The 14,915-nt window shown below is 36.7% G+C and overlaps 1 protein-coding gene across 3 annotated transcripts in view; it reads left to right on the top strand.

Annotated features, from left to right (window-relative positions):
- Nucleotides 1-14,915, top strand: part of RPGRIP1L (RPGRIP1 like) — a 41,441-nt gene that overhangs the window by 5,048 nt on the left and 21,478 nt on the right. For 2 of the 3 annotated variants that reach the window (XM_064670255.1, XM_064670258.1), the window contains exons 3-13: nt 1,659-1,957; nt 3,246-3,345; nt 4,410-4,553; nt 6,153-6,258; nt 7,503-7,649; nt 8,901-8,974; nt 10,752-10,891; nt 12,598-12,704; nt 12,906-12,962; nt 13,825-14,004; nt 14,649-14,766. In XM_064670255.1, the coding sequence (XP_064526325.1) occupies nt 1,659-1,957; nt 3,246-3,345; nt 4,410-4,553; nt 6,153-6,258; nt 7,503-7,649; nt 8,901-8,974; nt 10,752-10,891; nt 12,598-12,704; nt 12,906-12,962; nt 13,825-14,004; nt 14,649-14,766 (1,472 nt within the window). The remainder of the gene's footprint in view (nt 1-1,658; nt 1,958-3,245; nt 3,346-4,409; nt 4,554-6,152; nt 6,259-7,502; nt 7,650-8,900; nt 8,975-10,751; nt 10,892-12,597; nt 12,705-12,905; nt 12,963-13,824; nt 14,005-14,648; nt 14,767-14,915) is intronic. The other variant, XM_064670256.1, reaches the window with a different exon arrangement.

Raw genomic sequence — 14,915 nt, 5'->3', positions numbered from 1 at the left:
GTGTTTGTCTAGATTCCCAGAGAAAAATCTAAAGCTAAATCTAAAGCTAAATTTCTTCCTTAGCTTCCCTCATGCCAAAACCCTTGTAACTAGAAGTTTGGAATGAATTTCTAGTAGAATTACACTGAAAAAAAAAACAAATAAACAAAAAACCTGCTTACAGGCAAGTAACATTCTGTGACATCTTATTACGGATGTGTTTGGTTTAATTTTGTTCTTTCAAGTAGAAGCTTCTGTCCACAAGTATCCAAAAATCTAACAAGCCCCTTTAGGCAGTTACAGACTGCCTAATTAGGTGTGTCCTTATTTTCAGTTTTCTTTCTGGGCTTTCAAAAATAGATTCCCTGTAAACTGGATACAGGTCTGGATGATATGTGGCCAGTTTTGTGAAGTCTTGAACTTGTCTGTCCCATCAAAGCCACCCTTCTCCTTTTGTCCTTTTAAAGATAGATGGGAACCATACCCTCTGTATCTAATTGTATTCTTCAGCTCACTGTTCCTTCTCTGAAGCACACTGGTCATATTTACCCAGAATAAAATTGAGTATGGTAATGGCAACTATTAAGTCTCTTCTACAGAGTACCTTAAATATCTCCACTTATGTATTTTAGCCACTTTAGAAATGAAATATATCATTAAATCCTAAAATACTGGAAATTATATCTCATTGGAATGTTGCATATTATTATCATTCTTTCAGTAGTTGAATGTTTTGTGGAATTGGAGCTTTTATAGTTTGCCCCATCACATCCAAAGTCTGTAACTTCACTTAACAGCATGCAGAGGTTCTAATAGAAGATCATGTGTTAAAATTAAGCAGCCTGTGGAGCAAATATGCCTCCTTCCTTTACTAACCTTAAACAGAAGCCTTAGGAAACTGTTATTTGTCAGTTGTGGTGGGTTGACCTTTGCCTGATGCCAGGTGCCCACCAAGCCACTGTCACTGCCCTTCCCAGCCAGACAGGGGAGAGAGAATAAGATGGAAAACTACTTGTGGGTTGAGATGAGGCACTTTACTAAAGCCAAAGGCAAAGTTTGTGCACCCCCAAGCAAAGAGGAAAATAAGAAGGTTTATTCTCCCCTTCCCAGCAGCAGCCATGTCCGGCCACTGCCCGGGGAGCGGGAATTCAGCACGCAGTGGTTGCTCCAGAAGGCAAACACTGCAAAAAACAAATGCCCCCACTTCCTCCTCCTTTCCTTAGCTTTTATGTCTGAGCTGATATGGTCTGGAATATCCCTTTGGTCACTTTGGGTCAGCTGGCCTGCTTGTGTCCCCTGCCAGAATCTTGCCCTGGATTGGTGGGGGAGGAATGTGCCAGTGCTGGTGCTGTGCCAGCCCTGCTCAGTAGGAGCCAAAACACTGGGGTGTTACCAACAGCTTTCTAGCTCCCAGTGCCAAGCACAGCACTGTGAGGGCTGCTGGGGCAATGAGCTGCAGCTCAGCCAGACCCAGTACAGCTGTAAAGCACATTGCTGCACAGTGCTTTCAGTTACCTTCAGAGAGTTCTGCACAGGCAGTAACAGTTATACCAAAACCTGGCTTTATCATCCAGGTTCTATGGTGAAGCCTTCACAGTGATCACGTTTCTTTCAACAGAATACTTTTGATGCTGAGTTTTCACGTTCCTTTTCCTGTTTTTTGGGTTGTTTTCCCCCAGAATGACCACCAAGTTAATGCGGCTTGTTAACGACAGGAGAAAATCCGAGCAGGCAGGTGGTGGGCCCAGGAGGCTGGGCCAGGCCCTGGAGCTGGAGGAGATGATGGAGCATTTGCAAGAAAGAGTTCGTGAGCTGGAGAAACAAAACGAGAACCTGCGCAACAAACTCATTTCCACCAAGCAGCAGCTGCAGCTCCAGGGCCACAGGCCCTGTCCCTACAGCCACGTCCAGCCCCGCGTCAACTCCGGGCTCAGGAAAGCCAGCGAGGCTGCTGGCACCCCCGAGCACGCCAGGAAAGGTACCAGCCACATGTGTCCAAACCAGGGAGCTCACAGGCTGCTCCTGAGCCTCAGCCTCAAAACATCTGCAGTGCAGGTCAGGAAATCCGCAGAGCAATTGTCCAAAAATAAAAAAAACCGCCTGGAAAAATTCAGGAAAGTTTAGCTCTGTGAGGTGTGAGGAGACAGGGAAAAGAAATAAATATGTCTTGCTGTGTCTGCTTTGTGTTTGGCTGATTTAAAAATACCATGGAAAGCTCATCCAAAAGTCCTAGTCAGGTATGGATTTTCAGTGGATACTCTCTGGTTTCTCATTACTTTCTTTATTGAGTGCAAGAAATACCCTGATTTGAACAAAAGTAAATAAAAACATATATAGTCTAGGCATATATACAGGCACATATATATGTATATCACAATTACCAGTACCTTAAAAATAATGCTTTCTTTATTGAGTGCAAGAAATACCTTGATTTGAACAAAAGTAAATAAAAATATATGTAGTCTAGGCATATATACAGGCACATATATATGTATATCACAACTACCAGTACCTTAAAAATAATACTTAGAGACCAAAATTCCAATTAGATCAAGTTAACACAAATGCAGAGTAGGTAATTTTTTTCAGGTGTTTGGGGAACTGATGGTCTCATTGTACCTTCAATCTAAATGAGTCCATTTTGGGGACTGAGGGATGGCCTTAATGCTGTGTTTGAAATGTAGTGCATACTTTGGTCCCACCTCAAAACTTTATTTCTTCTTGTTGGAAAAAGAGAAGTAGAAAAATTTGGAGGAACCATTGCTTTTGCAATTCTTCCTTAGTTAGTTTCTGACTTTTCTTCTTCACTAGGGGCTTAGGATTCTTCTAAACAACACAAGAAAATTATTTGCACTGCTACTAAAAATGACCCTTTAGTTGCCTGTCTGGGTGAATGACTCTTGTGATTTTGCAAAGAAAATGCTGCCAAAAACCAATCACAATTCCATGTTCCTGTTTAATAATATTGATATTGTTCTTCTGAGAAGACACCATCTCTGCTTTCTGACTTTGAAAGTAAAATCTTCTAAAAAGACCTCTCAGGACATGTTTTTAGCACTTAACACCATGCTCTATCACCCATAGTTCAGATTTTACAGCAGCTCTGTTGTAGATACTCCGTTTCTTTCCATGTGAGTTTGATGTAAAAATACTTTTTATGGCATCTACAATAGAAGTTGCAAGTGTTTGCACTGTATAGAGGTTGCTGGTTTGTTAAATGCTTTTTCATGCAACATGACAAAAATGTATCTTTTCTTTGTTTTCAGGAATGAGACTTCAGAATTTAGAAGTGAGATCATCTGACCTTGTGCTCCCAAAATATGGACAGAGTCTGCTTGAGGATTCAAGGGCTGAAATAAGAAATTTGTATGATTTTCATATTATTTCTTTTTTGCCACTGTTATTCTTAAAACTTATGGTTTTCTTGAAGAGGAAAAAAAATACATCTTTTCAGAAGTTTTCACTTCAGAAAATAAACTGAAGTGGTTGGATCTGATAACAATAACAATGCAGAAATGTTTTCTGATAAGGAACATGGAGGATTGGTTTGTAATCCAACTGCACCTTTTAACTGAAAATAAACCCTTATAACATCCCTATACAGAGTTTACATGAGCAGATAGGTGTTATATAGGCTGGAGAAAAGGTAGTTAACATCTAATTTAAAGATACTGGGGTCTGATTAGAACATTTTTCTTCTCTAAAGTATAGGTTTTGAAATCTGATTTTCCAAAAGCTATTTTAGCATGTTTCTTTATTTTCATAATGATTTAGCTAAATTGGATTTAAGACCTCATCTGTAAATGCTATATTTTCAATAAATGGGCAAGCTAAGTATAGAAATATATGAATTAATGTGCAGTCATATATTTTGTGCTCGGAGTTGTGTAAACACGAAGATTTACTGGGATCACAGGAAATCATTGCACAGAAATGTTTTCATCAATTATTTTTTAAATTGCATTTACTGCATAAATCCCACTGTTTAAGGCACATCTTTTGGTTGTTTTTTTTTGGTGTAAATTTACCTATCTCAGAATAAAAGCTTAAAAATTACTTTAACTGCTCCATCCATGGAAGATCTGGTAATCTTTTGATAGCTAGTCCTGGTGGTTGCTTTTCAGAAAACACTTGGTACTGATAGATTAGAGGGAGGAGAATTCTAATATAGAGTAGAAGACACCATGGACAGTGTTTTCAGCCAGGTTCTGCTAAGCATTGTTCAGTCCACATAAACATTTATTTTGAGAGTTTGTGTTGTGTTTTCATAGTAATTTAAACTCTCAAGCCTCTGTTGTGATGCCTGTGATTAAGAAATACAAATTTTGCTGAACACTTAAAAGTTTTAACTCTGTTGAGTATTCATTTAAAGTTTTTCCTTTTCTTAAATACTTCCCTGCTTTTGGAATGTAAGATGTTTGACCTTGCAGGGAGACTGTGATTGACTCCCAGAGGAAACACATTGAGGAACTAGAACATGCCAGAGAGATCCTCGTGAGTCAGCTGAGGAGGAAAGAAAAGGAGATTGAAGACTCTCTCCTGAGGCTGAAGGAGCAAGGCACAGCAAGCCAGAGGTACTGGGAAAACTGGGGAGTTCCATGGTGGAAGCATTAGAAGAGCTATGTCATAATCTTTACACATAGCTGTGGAAATGACTGCTAAATTACTAAATTACTGTAAAGGAATAGGGGCTTTATCCATTTTTTTCCCTTTAGTGAAACTAAGTTGCCAAATAGCCATGGGTACTTCTGAGCAAGGAGATAGTGACAGTAAGAGGTTATAATGTGTTTTTCATAAATAAACAAGTTCATAATTACCATGTTGGAGAATTCATTTCCAGCTGATACAGATTCAGTCGAAGTTCAAGTCATAAAATTTTAATCCTTCACTATTAATTCTTGTAAAATTTTAGGTATAAGCTCATATGGGCAATTTAATGTTCACTAATACTCATTAAGAATTTGGAATCTACAAATAGTAGTAAAATATTGGCCCTGCTGTCGCTGAAAGCATCAGGATACATTGAACTCTCCAGCACTGTTTTTTAGTATGAGAAAGTGGCATTGCTTTATTCCCAGTGCTGAGGGCAGGGGGGGCTCCAACTAGATGCACACACACATTCAAAACTTCTTCAGTATTTATACATTTTTAGCAAACAAAGAAATTAACATTCATTGGTTCTAGATGATATTATTCTCTTGGCTAATTAGTGTTATACCTTCTAATGGTTACTGGTTTCTCACTTCTCATGCTCATTAGTCCACATTGTCATCCTTTTTATTATCCTTTTTCCAGGTACTGTCTTTGTTAGTTTCTTCTTTTTCTTCTGGTTTCCTCAGCATGTCCTTAGAGGGCTATAAGTTGTGCATTCTTTCTGTCCAATTTTCAGCAATACTTCTCTCCCCCAGGGTTTGTTCATTGAAGCATCTGAGGGTTGGTTTAGCAAAACTTCAAAGTTTCAGTGATTTTTCTGAAGCTGTTCTAACAATAGCAGTCTGTGGGAAAAAAAACACCTTTGCTGTGTGCTGGCTAAAGTGAAAAATTACACTGCTTATATTTAATACATTTTTTTTAACTTTCTGAAAAAATGAAAGTAATGAAAACAATTATTTTCTCTTCCCATCCTCGTGAAAAGAACAGGGTTTAGTTGCACTGTTTTGAAGTAAGGAAAAACACTTAAATATTTTTTAAAACTTGGAATTATTTTAAACATCCTTTCTGTTAAACAGTACATTCTCAAATTAATCTTAGAATTGTAAGATATTAAGTGATTTTCATGTAGTTAAGACACACCTAGAGGTTGTTTGAGTACCAGCCTTAAGGTGTTCCAGTATAAATTGCTAAGGCTTATTTTCTTAACAGTGTTTGACAGGTGGAAACTGTGAACACAAAATGGTCTTCTACTGGCACCAAATACTTTGGATGGTGGGAAAGAAGGGAATGGAAAACAAATAATCTCTTTAGGTGTAGGATTGTTTTCTCTTCCTGTCGTGTACAGTTCTATACAATAAGCAAAGATGTATTGATTGAAGTTGCTGTGTCATCATGCAGTGGAATGTTTATCTCCCTAAATTCTGTGGTATGGTTTATAGAAGGAGAAATTAATTGGGGTATTACACAGGAAATCCTCTTCCATGTGTGTTCTCATGATGCATTTCTTTTTAATTTGGAAGGCTGAACATTCAGGACAACGTGGAAATGATCAAGGTCCGTAAACAGCTGGCTGAGAAAAGCAATGCTCTTTCAGCTCTGGAAGGAAAATTCCTCCAGCTTCAGGAGGTAAATGCAGTTTGATCAGTAACATTCCTATACTCTTGTCACATTAACATGCTAAGTGGAAAAACAGATTCTACAGAGTTCTTGACAATACCGAGTACATGAAAGTGAACCACCCATTACATTGCACTCAAGCAAATGAAGGAGAGATTTTTAGTCTTCATTTCTCTTTTTCAGAAGGGTCTTAGTGATTTTATCTGCAGAGTCATCCCAAGCAGATTCTGAAGAGTGACCTGGGTTGCCATTAGAGATTCCTGAGCATTTAAAGAGAGAGCTTTGACTTAAATGTACCAATTTACAAAAAGAGGTACCAGACCCCTCTCACTTTATCAATCTTGGGTAAAGTTGGGGAGGTTTGGCTCTTTTGTTCTCACATTAGGGTTTAGCTTCCATTCATATGTTTGTGGAAATTATTTTAAAGTGGAAAATCCTGTATTGCCTGAGTGCCTCTCAATTTCAAGTTTATAATAATTTGGAGGGAGGGATCTTCTTTCTGTTCCAGGAACGTTCCCATCTTCCTTGGCAAACATTATCTTTAAGAGAGAAAGGAAGAAATATGGAGAGATATGAGAAGAATGTAAACCCATGATTTTTAGGGTGTCATTTTTGAAGTTATTTAAATACAGTTCACAGAGCAAGAGGAGCCCTGAAGAAAGACTTAAAAATTTATGAGTAATAGACTTCCTTAACTCTCTGAAATAAGATTGACTGCTAATATTATTTATTCTCTATGACATTTTTCTTACTGAGAAATGAGATATAAAAGGCTGAAGATGAAGTTAGCGATTGCTTTTTCATGGTTTTCTTTTTCTTTTCCAGTCTATTCAGGCTGCATATGAACATAAATAATTCATACTCAGCTTCTCCATTTAACTACTTTGTAGGAATATATATGGAAAAAATGAAGTTAACTTCTTTCTGTCTACACTCATTAATCTGTACTCACATATATATTTGGCATAAGTTCTCAATCATTTTATTACTCAGGAGGTGAGCCTTTGGACTGTTTTGTCTCAAATCATAATTTTAATGTGATTTACATTGAAATTTTTAATGAATGAGGATTTATTAAAGGGTTGTGGAATGTAGGCAGTATAATATTAACTAATATTCTGCAAATAGAGGCTCTATCAGCATTAAAATTGGTTAAGTGTGCCTTACTATAATCCATTGAAGTAAATGAAAATGTAAAGGAAATTAAAAGTCCTTTATTTATTTTTATCCTGTATATTCCTTCCTTCTCATAGAACCTAAAGAATTTGAGGACCAACCATGATGCTTTATTAGCCAAAGGTGATGAACTGAATGCACAACTTAAAGAGGAAAGGTTAAAGTGCTTCCATCTTCAGAAAGAATTGCAGTCAGTAACTATTTCAAACAGGAGGACAGAAGAGGTGAGGTTGTGTTCAAGAGATCTGGAATCTGCTTTAGGTAGTACATATAGATAAGGGAAAAGTTAATGAGGGGATACTTTTTAATTTCAGAAATGTGAATAGGCCATTCAAGCACATTTAGAAGATTGACCTCATTATATGTATACTTTTATCCCATTAAAAAGAAAAAACAGTGGCTGCTGCTTGCATTTTATGGAATTGTGACCAACACCTGATCCCTGTGCCACATAATCACTGCACCAGTGTCTGCACAGTATTTGAGGTTAAACCATAGGATTTTGTGTCAATTCTGATACTGAACAAGTGTGTTGTTAACTGAAAAAAAATCATACTTGATTTCTTGAAAATGTATTGCTACTTTATTAGTATTCTTTCGACCTGATTTAATTACAGTAGTAATTAAATGTGGCATTACATCTGATTTAGCAGTTCAAATCAGTCACTTCTATTACTTTGTCTAGAGGCTCTCAGAAAGCAGTGTCATCACTAACAGGCATCCAGATTTAGGGCTAAAACTCAGGTGGTTTATTCCTCATTCTCTTCAATATATGAAGAGTAAGAGTCTACAAGCTTACTTGGTCTTTCTTACGTTTTGTAGCAACTTAAATTCAATTTCACATATTTTAAATGTATTTTACATGAACCAAGTTCACCAAGATTATCTTACAGATATTTCCTCCAAACCTTTAAACTGTTGTAATGCATGTAGGTGTCTTCCCTGGTTAAGGTGTCTCAGAGCTTTAAAATCATCTCCTGCTTTAGTGAGTATTTTGAAAGCAAGGATGTGTTGTTTCTATAATGGCAGTAAAAAATATTAATTATACAGAAGTTATACAGTAGCTAATACTAATAGTCACTAAAATGGCAATTTAAAAAAGTAAGGCTATAGATTTTTATGTTATTTTACATAAGAGAGAATGTGATTAGATACTGTTCCACTGCAACAGTCTCAGCTTCACAGAAACAACAGGAAAAGACTGTTTAGGCCAAATTTAAATCCATGTGGTGTTACTTTGAAGCTTCTGAGAGACTGATGTGGCCCCTGAGGTTGGCTCCACTGGTTAGAACAGAGTGCTGAGGGTTGGACTTGGTGCTCCTTGTGGGGCCCTTCCAGCTCAGAATATTCTGTGATTCTGATTCTGTGGAAAAAGAACAAATAACAGCCTGACAATGCATACAAAGTATTAACTATTTGTCTTCACACTTCACTGTAATTCCCTTTTGTGCTGAAATGATCCTTCTTCATAACAGTTACAGGAAAGAATAAATTATCTAGAAAAAGAGAATGAGCTCTTGAAGGAAAACTATGATAAGCTGCATAATAGGTAAGTTATGGTTTTTGTAGATAACAAACTAGATTGCTGTCCTGTTGAATAGGTCCTCATCCACTGTGCTGGAATGTGTATGTGCATGTTGAGTGTGCACACGTGGAAATCCTGTGATAAACAAAGGCTCGAGGTTCTGTGAGTTTTGAATAAGAGTTTATTATCTGGTAAAAGCCAGCAGCCAGCTGGGTGACAGAGATGGGACCAGCTTCCCAAATCTGCACCCCTACCACAGGCTACAGTTAGTATTTATCTCAGCTACTTCATGCACATTGATTATATCACAGACATAGACATTCGACAGCTTTTTGCTCAGTATTTAATAGATGGGTTTTCTTCCAGCTAAAGCTAAAGGGTTCTCTCTACAACCAGTCATAATTCCTGCATTCCTGGACAAACAGGCATCTAAACATTTAAAGTTCTACTATATTTTATTCTTAGGAAGGAGGTTTTAGGCCTCTTGACCTTGTAAGGGTGTGTTTTATTTCTTTAGGGGGGTGTAATTAAGTTTTACAGCCCGTTTGTTTTATTTGGATGTAATCACCCATTTGTTTCACGAATCACAAGTATTTATGTATCACAATGTGTTCATGCTCCAGTTTCTCATCTCAGGAGGTGTGTTTGGACCCTCCTGTGGGGCTCTGGCTGTGTTTCATCTCTGCTGTTGAAACGGAGCAACTTTCCCCAATGCTCTCCAAGTAGTAGGTTACTGCTTTGAAAAAATGTCATTAAAAATAAGTGAGACTCCCTTTGTTTTGAACATAAACACAAGAAGTTCTTTATTATTTCTAATAATTTTCTTTAGAGTTATTATTGGAAGAATACATCTAGGTAGACATATATTCCATTAGGGTTGGTTTGGCTTTTGGGATTGTTCCTTTTTAATTTTGGTTTGGTTTTTTTTTTTTTAACAAAGGGGTGTTTGAACTTTTTGTATGTTCTTCCAGCACTTCTCAGTGAACTTACAGAAAGTCTGATATTTGAGAGCTTCTCCAATGTTTATTTTTGAGAGGTGGTTAGTTTGTTTTGGTAATAGCTACTGTTTCACTGCTATTGATAAAGAAAAGTCATTCTAGTCCATTGCCACAAGCATATTAAAATGACCTTCAAATAAACCTTTATTGTAAAACTATGTGATGTTTTTTTTACACTTAAAGAGGTTTAGAAAAAAAGACACATGTCCTAGAGCTAAGAATTGCCTCAGGAAGCAGGTAAAATTATTTCTCCTTTAAAAGTGTTTGGCTTGTCAGTGTGATGTCTGTCCAAAAAATATCAGTGACTGAACACAATGTGAGTGATATCAAATCTTGTTTATAGTATTCTTACAATATTTGTTCCACCTCTTGTACTGTCTGTGATGACATTAAAAGTTAAGGCAGTAAAAAACTGAGTACAAATAAAACATTTTTTTCCTTATAACAGTTGTATAATCACAATATTTAGGTTTTTTATAGAGGCAGTTGATGAGTTGTCTCTCACTTAAGTTAATTGTGGATTTCTCCAAAGTTTGATCATGTTATAAATATTTCTGATGATCATTTTGTTTCTCCTCTATCATTATGGAGAAAAGTGACTCTTACTAACAAATCAACTTCCAGTCTTTTTGTTCTCCATAAATCATGGTGAGAGAACTTAAGAAGATGTTTAACCAGATGACTTTAAATATGCTTCTGTTATAACACAGTCACCTACAATATTGCTTTTCCTTCACATGACATGAGCTGCCTTTTCACACACTCCCATGTCAATGTTGGTTCCTGTGCCATGTGTTTCTCAGTGTCTTCAGCCTGCCCTACGACCAGCAGTGGAAATCCAAGGAGCAGCAGCTGAAACTGCAGATTGCCAAACTAGAGACAGCTATCAAGTCTGATTTAGCAGACAAAAATGAAATCCTTGACAAGATTCAAGTAGAAAGAGGTATGTTTCTGAAAAATACATTATTTTCTCAAGCCATGAGACTGCAGTTGAGGTATTCTGCCCAGAAAAGTGTGGTTTCTGCTGGTGGTGTTTTCAAAGCTGCCTTTTAAGTGTACATTTGCTCCATATGAGTATGTTATGACTATTTATTAAATACAAAAATTGACCCAATACATACTATGTGCTGAATGAGGCTCATATAATTTCAGCTGTATTCATTCTTCATTTGTTTGGTTAATAATTACTCTTTATTCAGTATTTCTTACAGAAAAGAGGCTTATCTGACAGTCTCTCTCAAATTATAAGCCACTCTTCTGTTTACTGTACAAAGTTATTGGCCCCTGGTGATGTTTAATTGTCTTTTAATTTTATTAATTCAGAATTTTTTAATATTTTCAGTATATACTAATTTTTATTTACAGCTTTGTACATTTACAATAACACAGTTTTCTTATAATCTACTGAACAGATTATTTCATATGTGTTTTTTCCCATGCTGTAGGACAAGTTCTGGTGAATATTTGTAAGACCTTGTGATCTTTTCTTTTTTTTATCTCAACACTGTGATATGCTGTAGCAATATAAGGTTTACAAAAGAAGACCACAGGCAGGAATTGAAAATATTTAGTTTAGAGTTGATTCTTCAAATGTGTATTTTTAAAAGGTGCCTCTCCAGATTCTCAACAGGCTGTTCACAATGTTGAAGTTAGTGTTTTGAGCAGCAAGTGTGAATGAATATTACAAATGTGTACAAAAACTGAAGTTCATGTTAGAAGAAGAGTGGACTGAGCTTGTTGCTGTTAGCAGAAAATCCATGGTGAGACAGAATTGCTTGAGGAGGGATATCTTGTCTCATCCTTGGAAAAAGTGCCAGTTCAGATCTCAGTTCATATTACAGGGGAAAGAAACATTATCAACATAAGGGGCCATTTCTCTCTGTGGGAGATCTCCAAACAGATACAGATCTTTCAGGTTTGGTATCTGGGAGGATCTGGAAGCCTCAATTGTATCTTCTGTGGCCATTCACAAGGCTTATTTTAACTGTTCTCTTGTTTGGTTTAGCCCTTAGTGTTTCTAATTACACTTTCTTCTCAACTGCACAAATGCATTGCATTTTCCTCAATAACTGTACAGAATTAAAACCTTACTATGTGACTGTGTGTCTGAATTCAGAGTGACTCTTGTGAAGAATCCTCACACGTGTCAGGCTACTGACTGTAAGAGCAATGGCATTACAGGTGTTTCATTTTTAGTAAAGATGTCAATATAGAAACACTGGAAAATTCAAACAAACCTGATGTCAATTTTTGAAACATTTCAAGACCCTTGAGACCTCCTCAGCCTCCTGTTTCCAGATGAATTCAAATTCATTCAGATTGACAAAGAATTTTAGATCCTCTCTGTTCCCCTCTTCCCTTCCTCCCCCAAAACAGAAAGCTGTACTTAGTCAGGCATTACCTCTCAATTTAGAAATAGAAAAAGGGTAGATTTTTGACACTGTAGGTTCCCTTTTTTTAATCCTTCCATGTATGAGATGTATCAAGGAGGAATAGCTTTCTGTTCCTGTCTGTGTGATTGTTCATACCAAAGTGTGGTGTTTTAGGAATGCTATTCCCCAATTTAGTGTTCCCACCAAACCCTCCAAGCCAGTTTAATTTTTTTAACTATGTTGAATTAAGCCTAATATTTTCTTCTTCCATATTAAGACCAAAAGGAAAAGCTGATGCAAGACAACAAGGACCTGCAGTTATGCTACCTGGAACAAAAGCAACAACTAGATGATCTGAAAAATCAAGTAAAGTTTTTGACCAAGGTGAACTCTATTTCTGTTTAGAATATGAGACAAAAAAACCCCTCTATGCATAGCATGAATACTTCCTGAAGATAAAAGAATGCAGAAATAGAAGTGTTTGGTTATTCATGCTGTCAAGCAAAGTGGCATGTCTAGTGAGAATGTCTCTTGTTACCTGAATGTATTTCTTTGATTCCCATCTGATGCCACCTTTCCCTTAAGTTTCAGGAAGGTGATGTTGATGTGGCAGAACTCAATGAAGCTCTCTTGCTTATAAAGGTAATTTACAAAGCATGAGCCTATGAGGAACTAGATGATCTGTAGGATCCCTTCCAGTGCAAACCATCTAGCAGTCTATATATTTTGCATTAATTCTATTATTTTAAATCAGATTCACAACCGTTTTTCTCAGTTAAATGACTTGTCAGGACATTTTGTTCTTCCTATAATGTTTGTTGAAAGCAATTTTGTTCACTAATTGTGTAATTTCTGCGAGCAGACCATAAGCAGGGAAGTTCTAATGTGTGACACAGCAATGCTCAGCAACTTCTCTCTGTTTATTGAAACAGAAAACCAAAAATACTCAGAAAATTTGCAGCAAGTTTCCACTGAGTGACTTACATTTTATTTTCTTGAGGAAGTGTTTACTGTAAATATAATCTTTTTCTGCAACAGAAATGCAAATGATAATTATATAAGGATAATGAAAAAAAAGAAAGAAAAAAACCCACCGAAATCCCCTCAATGAAAATTAAAACCCCAGCATTAATAACAGAAGTAACGTAGACTTCAGAATAATAATTCAGACTTATACATTCACTGAAGCAGGATTATTAATTATAGAAAAGGCAAATATATGAACAAGTTTGTATTTCCATTGGATAGACAGGAGTGATTGCTTCTGAATAGCTGCTGTGCTTTAATTGGTGCCTGGTAATCAAAAGATTACATTGCTTAATACAACCCCCACACTTTCTAGTCTACCTCCTTCCTATTTTTGTGTGCTCAAAATTTATAAAGTTCTGCTGACTGTCTTCTTGGTTTACCACAAGTATATCCCAGTGTTGCATTTAGTCAGGCCCAAATAGGTCCAAACCTTTTGCACAAGTTTGTTCTGGTAATTTCTTTTACCTTGCTCCAGGATCGAAAGCAGCAGAAGAATGGGGACCCTCTGTTTTTGGACAAACCAGGAGATGAGATCCACAAAGATTCAGAACACTCCATAAGGGAGCTGCAGTTAACACATGCAGAAACAGTGCAAGAACTTGAAAAGACAAGGAATATGTTAATTATGCAGCACAAAATTAGCAAAGATTACCAGGTACTAAACTCTGCTTACAGTGGAAAATAACCTGATAATGGGGTTTTAACATCTGTGGCTTTGACACCTGCAATAATTAAGACTTGCAAATTCAGCAAGCAACAAAGCCAGCCTGTGCATGGGGAACTGAACATAACATTTGGTGGTGTTGAAAGTATTGTTTAAAAAAAAACCTGAGGTCCAAATGAATATAATTGTAGTCTTTTAACTCATCCTGCTCAGAGCCCTCAAGCTGTGCTTTCTTGGCATTATCTCTGAGCTCTTATCAGCTCCTCACAGGTAAGACAGTAACTGTGCTTATCTGATAAGCTTCCCTTCCTGCTTTCACTCTCTTCTGGTGGATTATTGCAGATCATATTTGACTTCTCATTCGATTACTTTAAGTTTAAAATAACAGACTTATTAAAGAAACTGTTAGGAACATTGTCCTGAAAGAACAGCTACTCTGTTTTTCTGAATAATGGGGTTAGATTTTGCTGAAATTAGAACTGATTGCTGCATTGATGTATAAAAACTGCTGCATTTTTGGGTGCTGTAAATGTTTTTACCTCAAATCTAACTCTGTTTTAATTTGTTGCCAGAAGCATTTGCAATATCAGTGCAGACAAGCCTCAAAAGTCATTTTTACATGAATTTTTTTTCAGACTGAAGTAGAAACAATGACTAAAAAGATGGAAAGGATACAGAAAGAGTACGAGTTCAAACTGGAGCAGGATGCCCACCTTCTTGATATCAGAGCTGCACGGATCAGAAAACTAGAAGGTACCTTTATTGGACTCAGGGATCCTGAGGAGTCCTTTCCAACCCAGCACATTATATGATTCTTCTCTCATTTTTTTTTTAATATTTTATCTCTTGTAAATCACTGTTGTAAATCTGTTCTTCACTTGAAACACTTTTCCATTCCTAAA

The sequence above is a fragment of the Pseudopipra pipra genome, chromosome 13 (genome assembly GCF_036250125.1).
Source record: "Pseudopipra pipra isolate bDixPip1 chromosome 13, bDixPip1.hap1, whole genome shotgun sequence".
In the NCBI taxonomy this organism is placed as follows: domain Eukaryota; kingdom Metazoa; phylum Chordata; class Aves; order Passeriformes; family Pipridae; genus Pseudopipra; species Pseudopipra pipra.
Note: the sequence above shows the minus strand (reverse complement) of the source record. Positions and strands in the feature narration are given on the sequence as shown.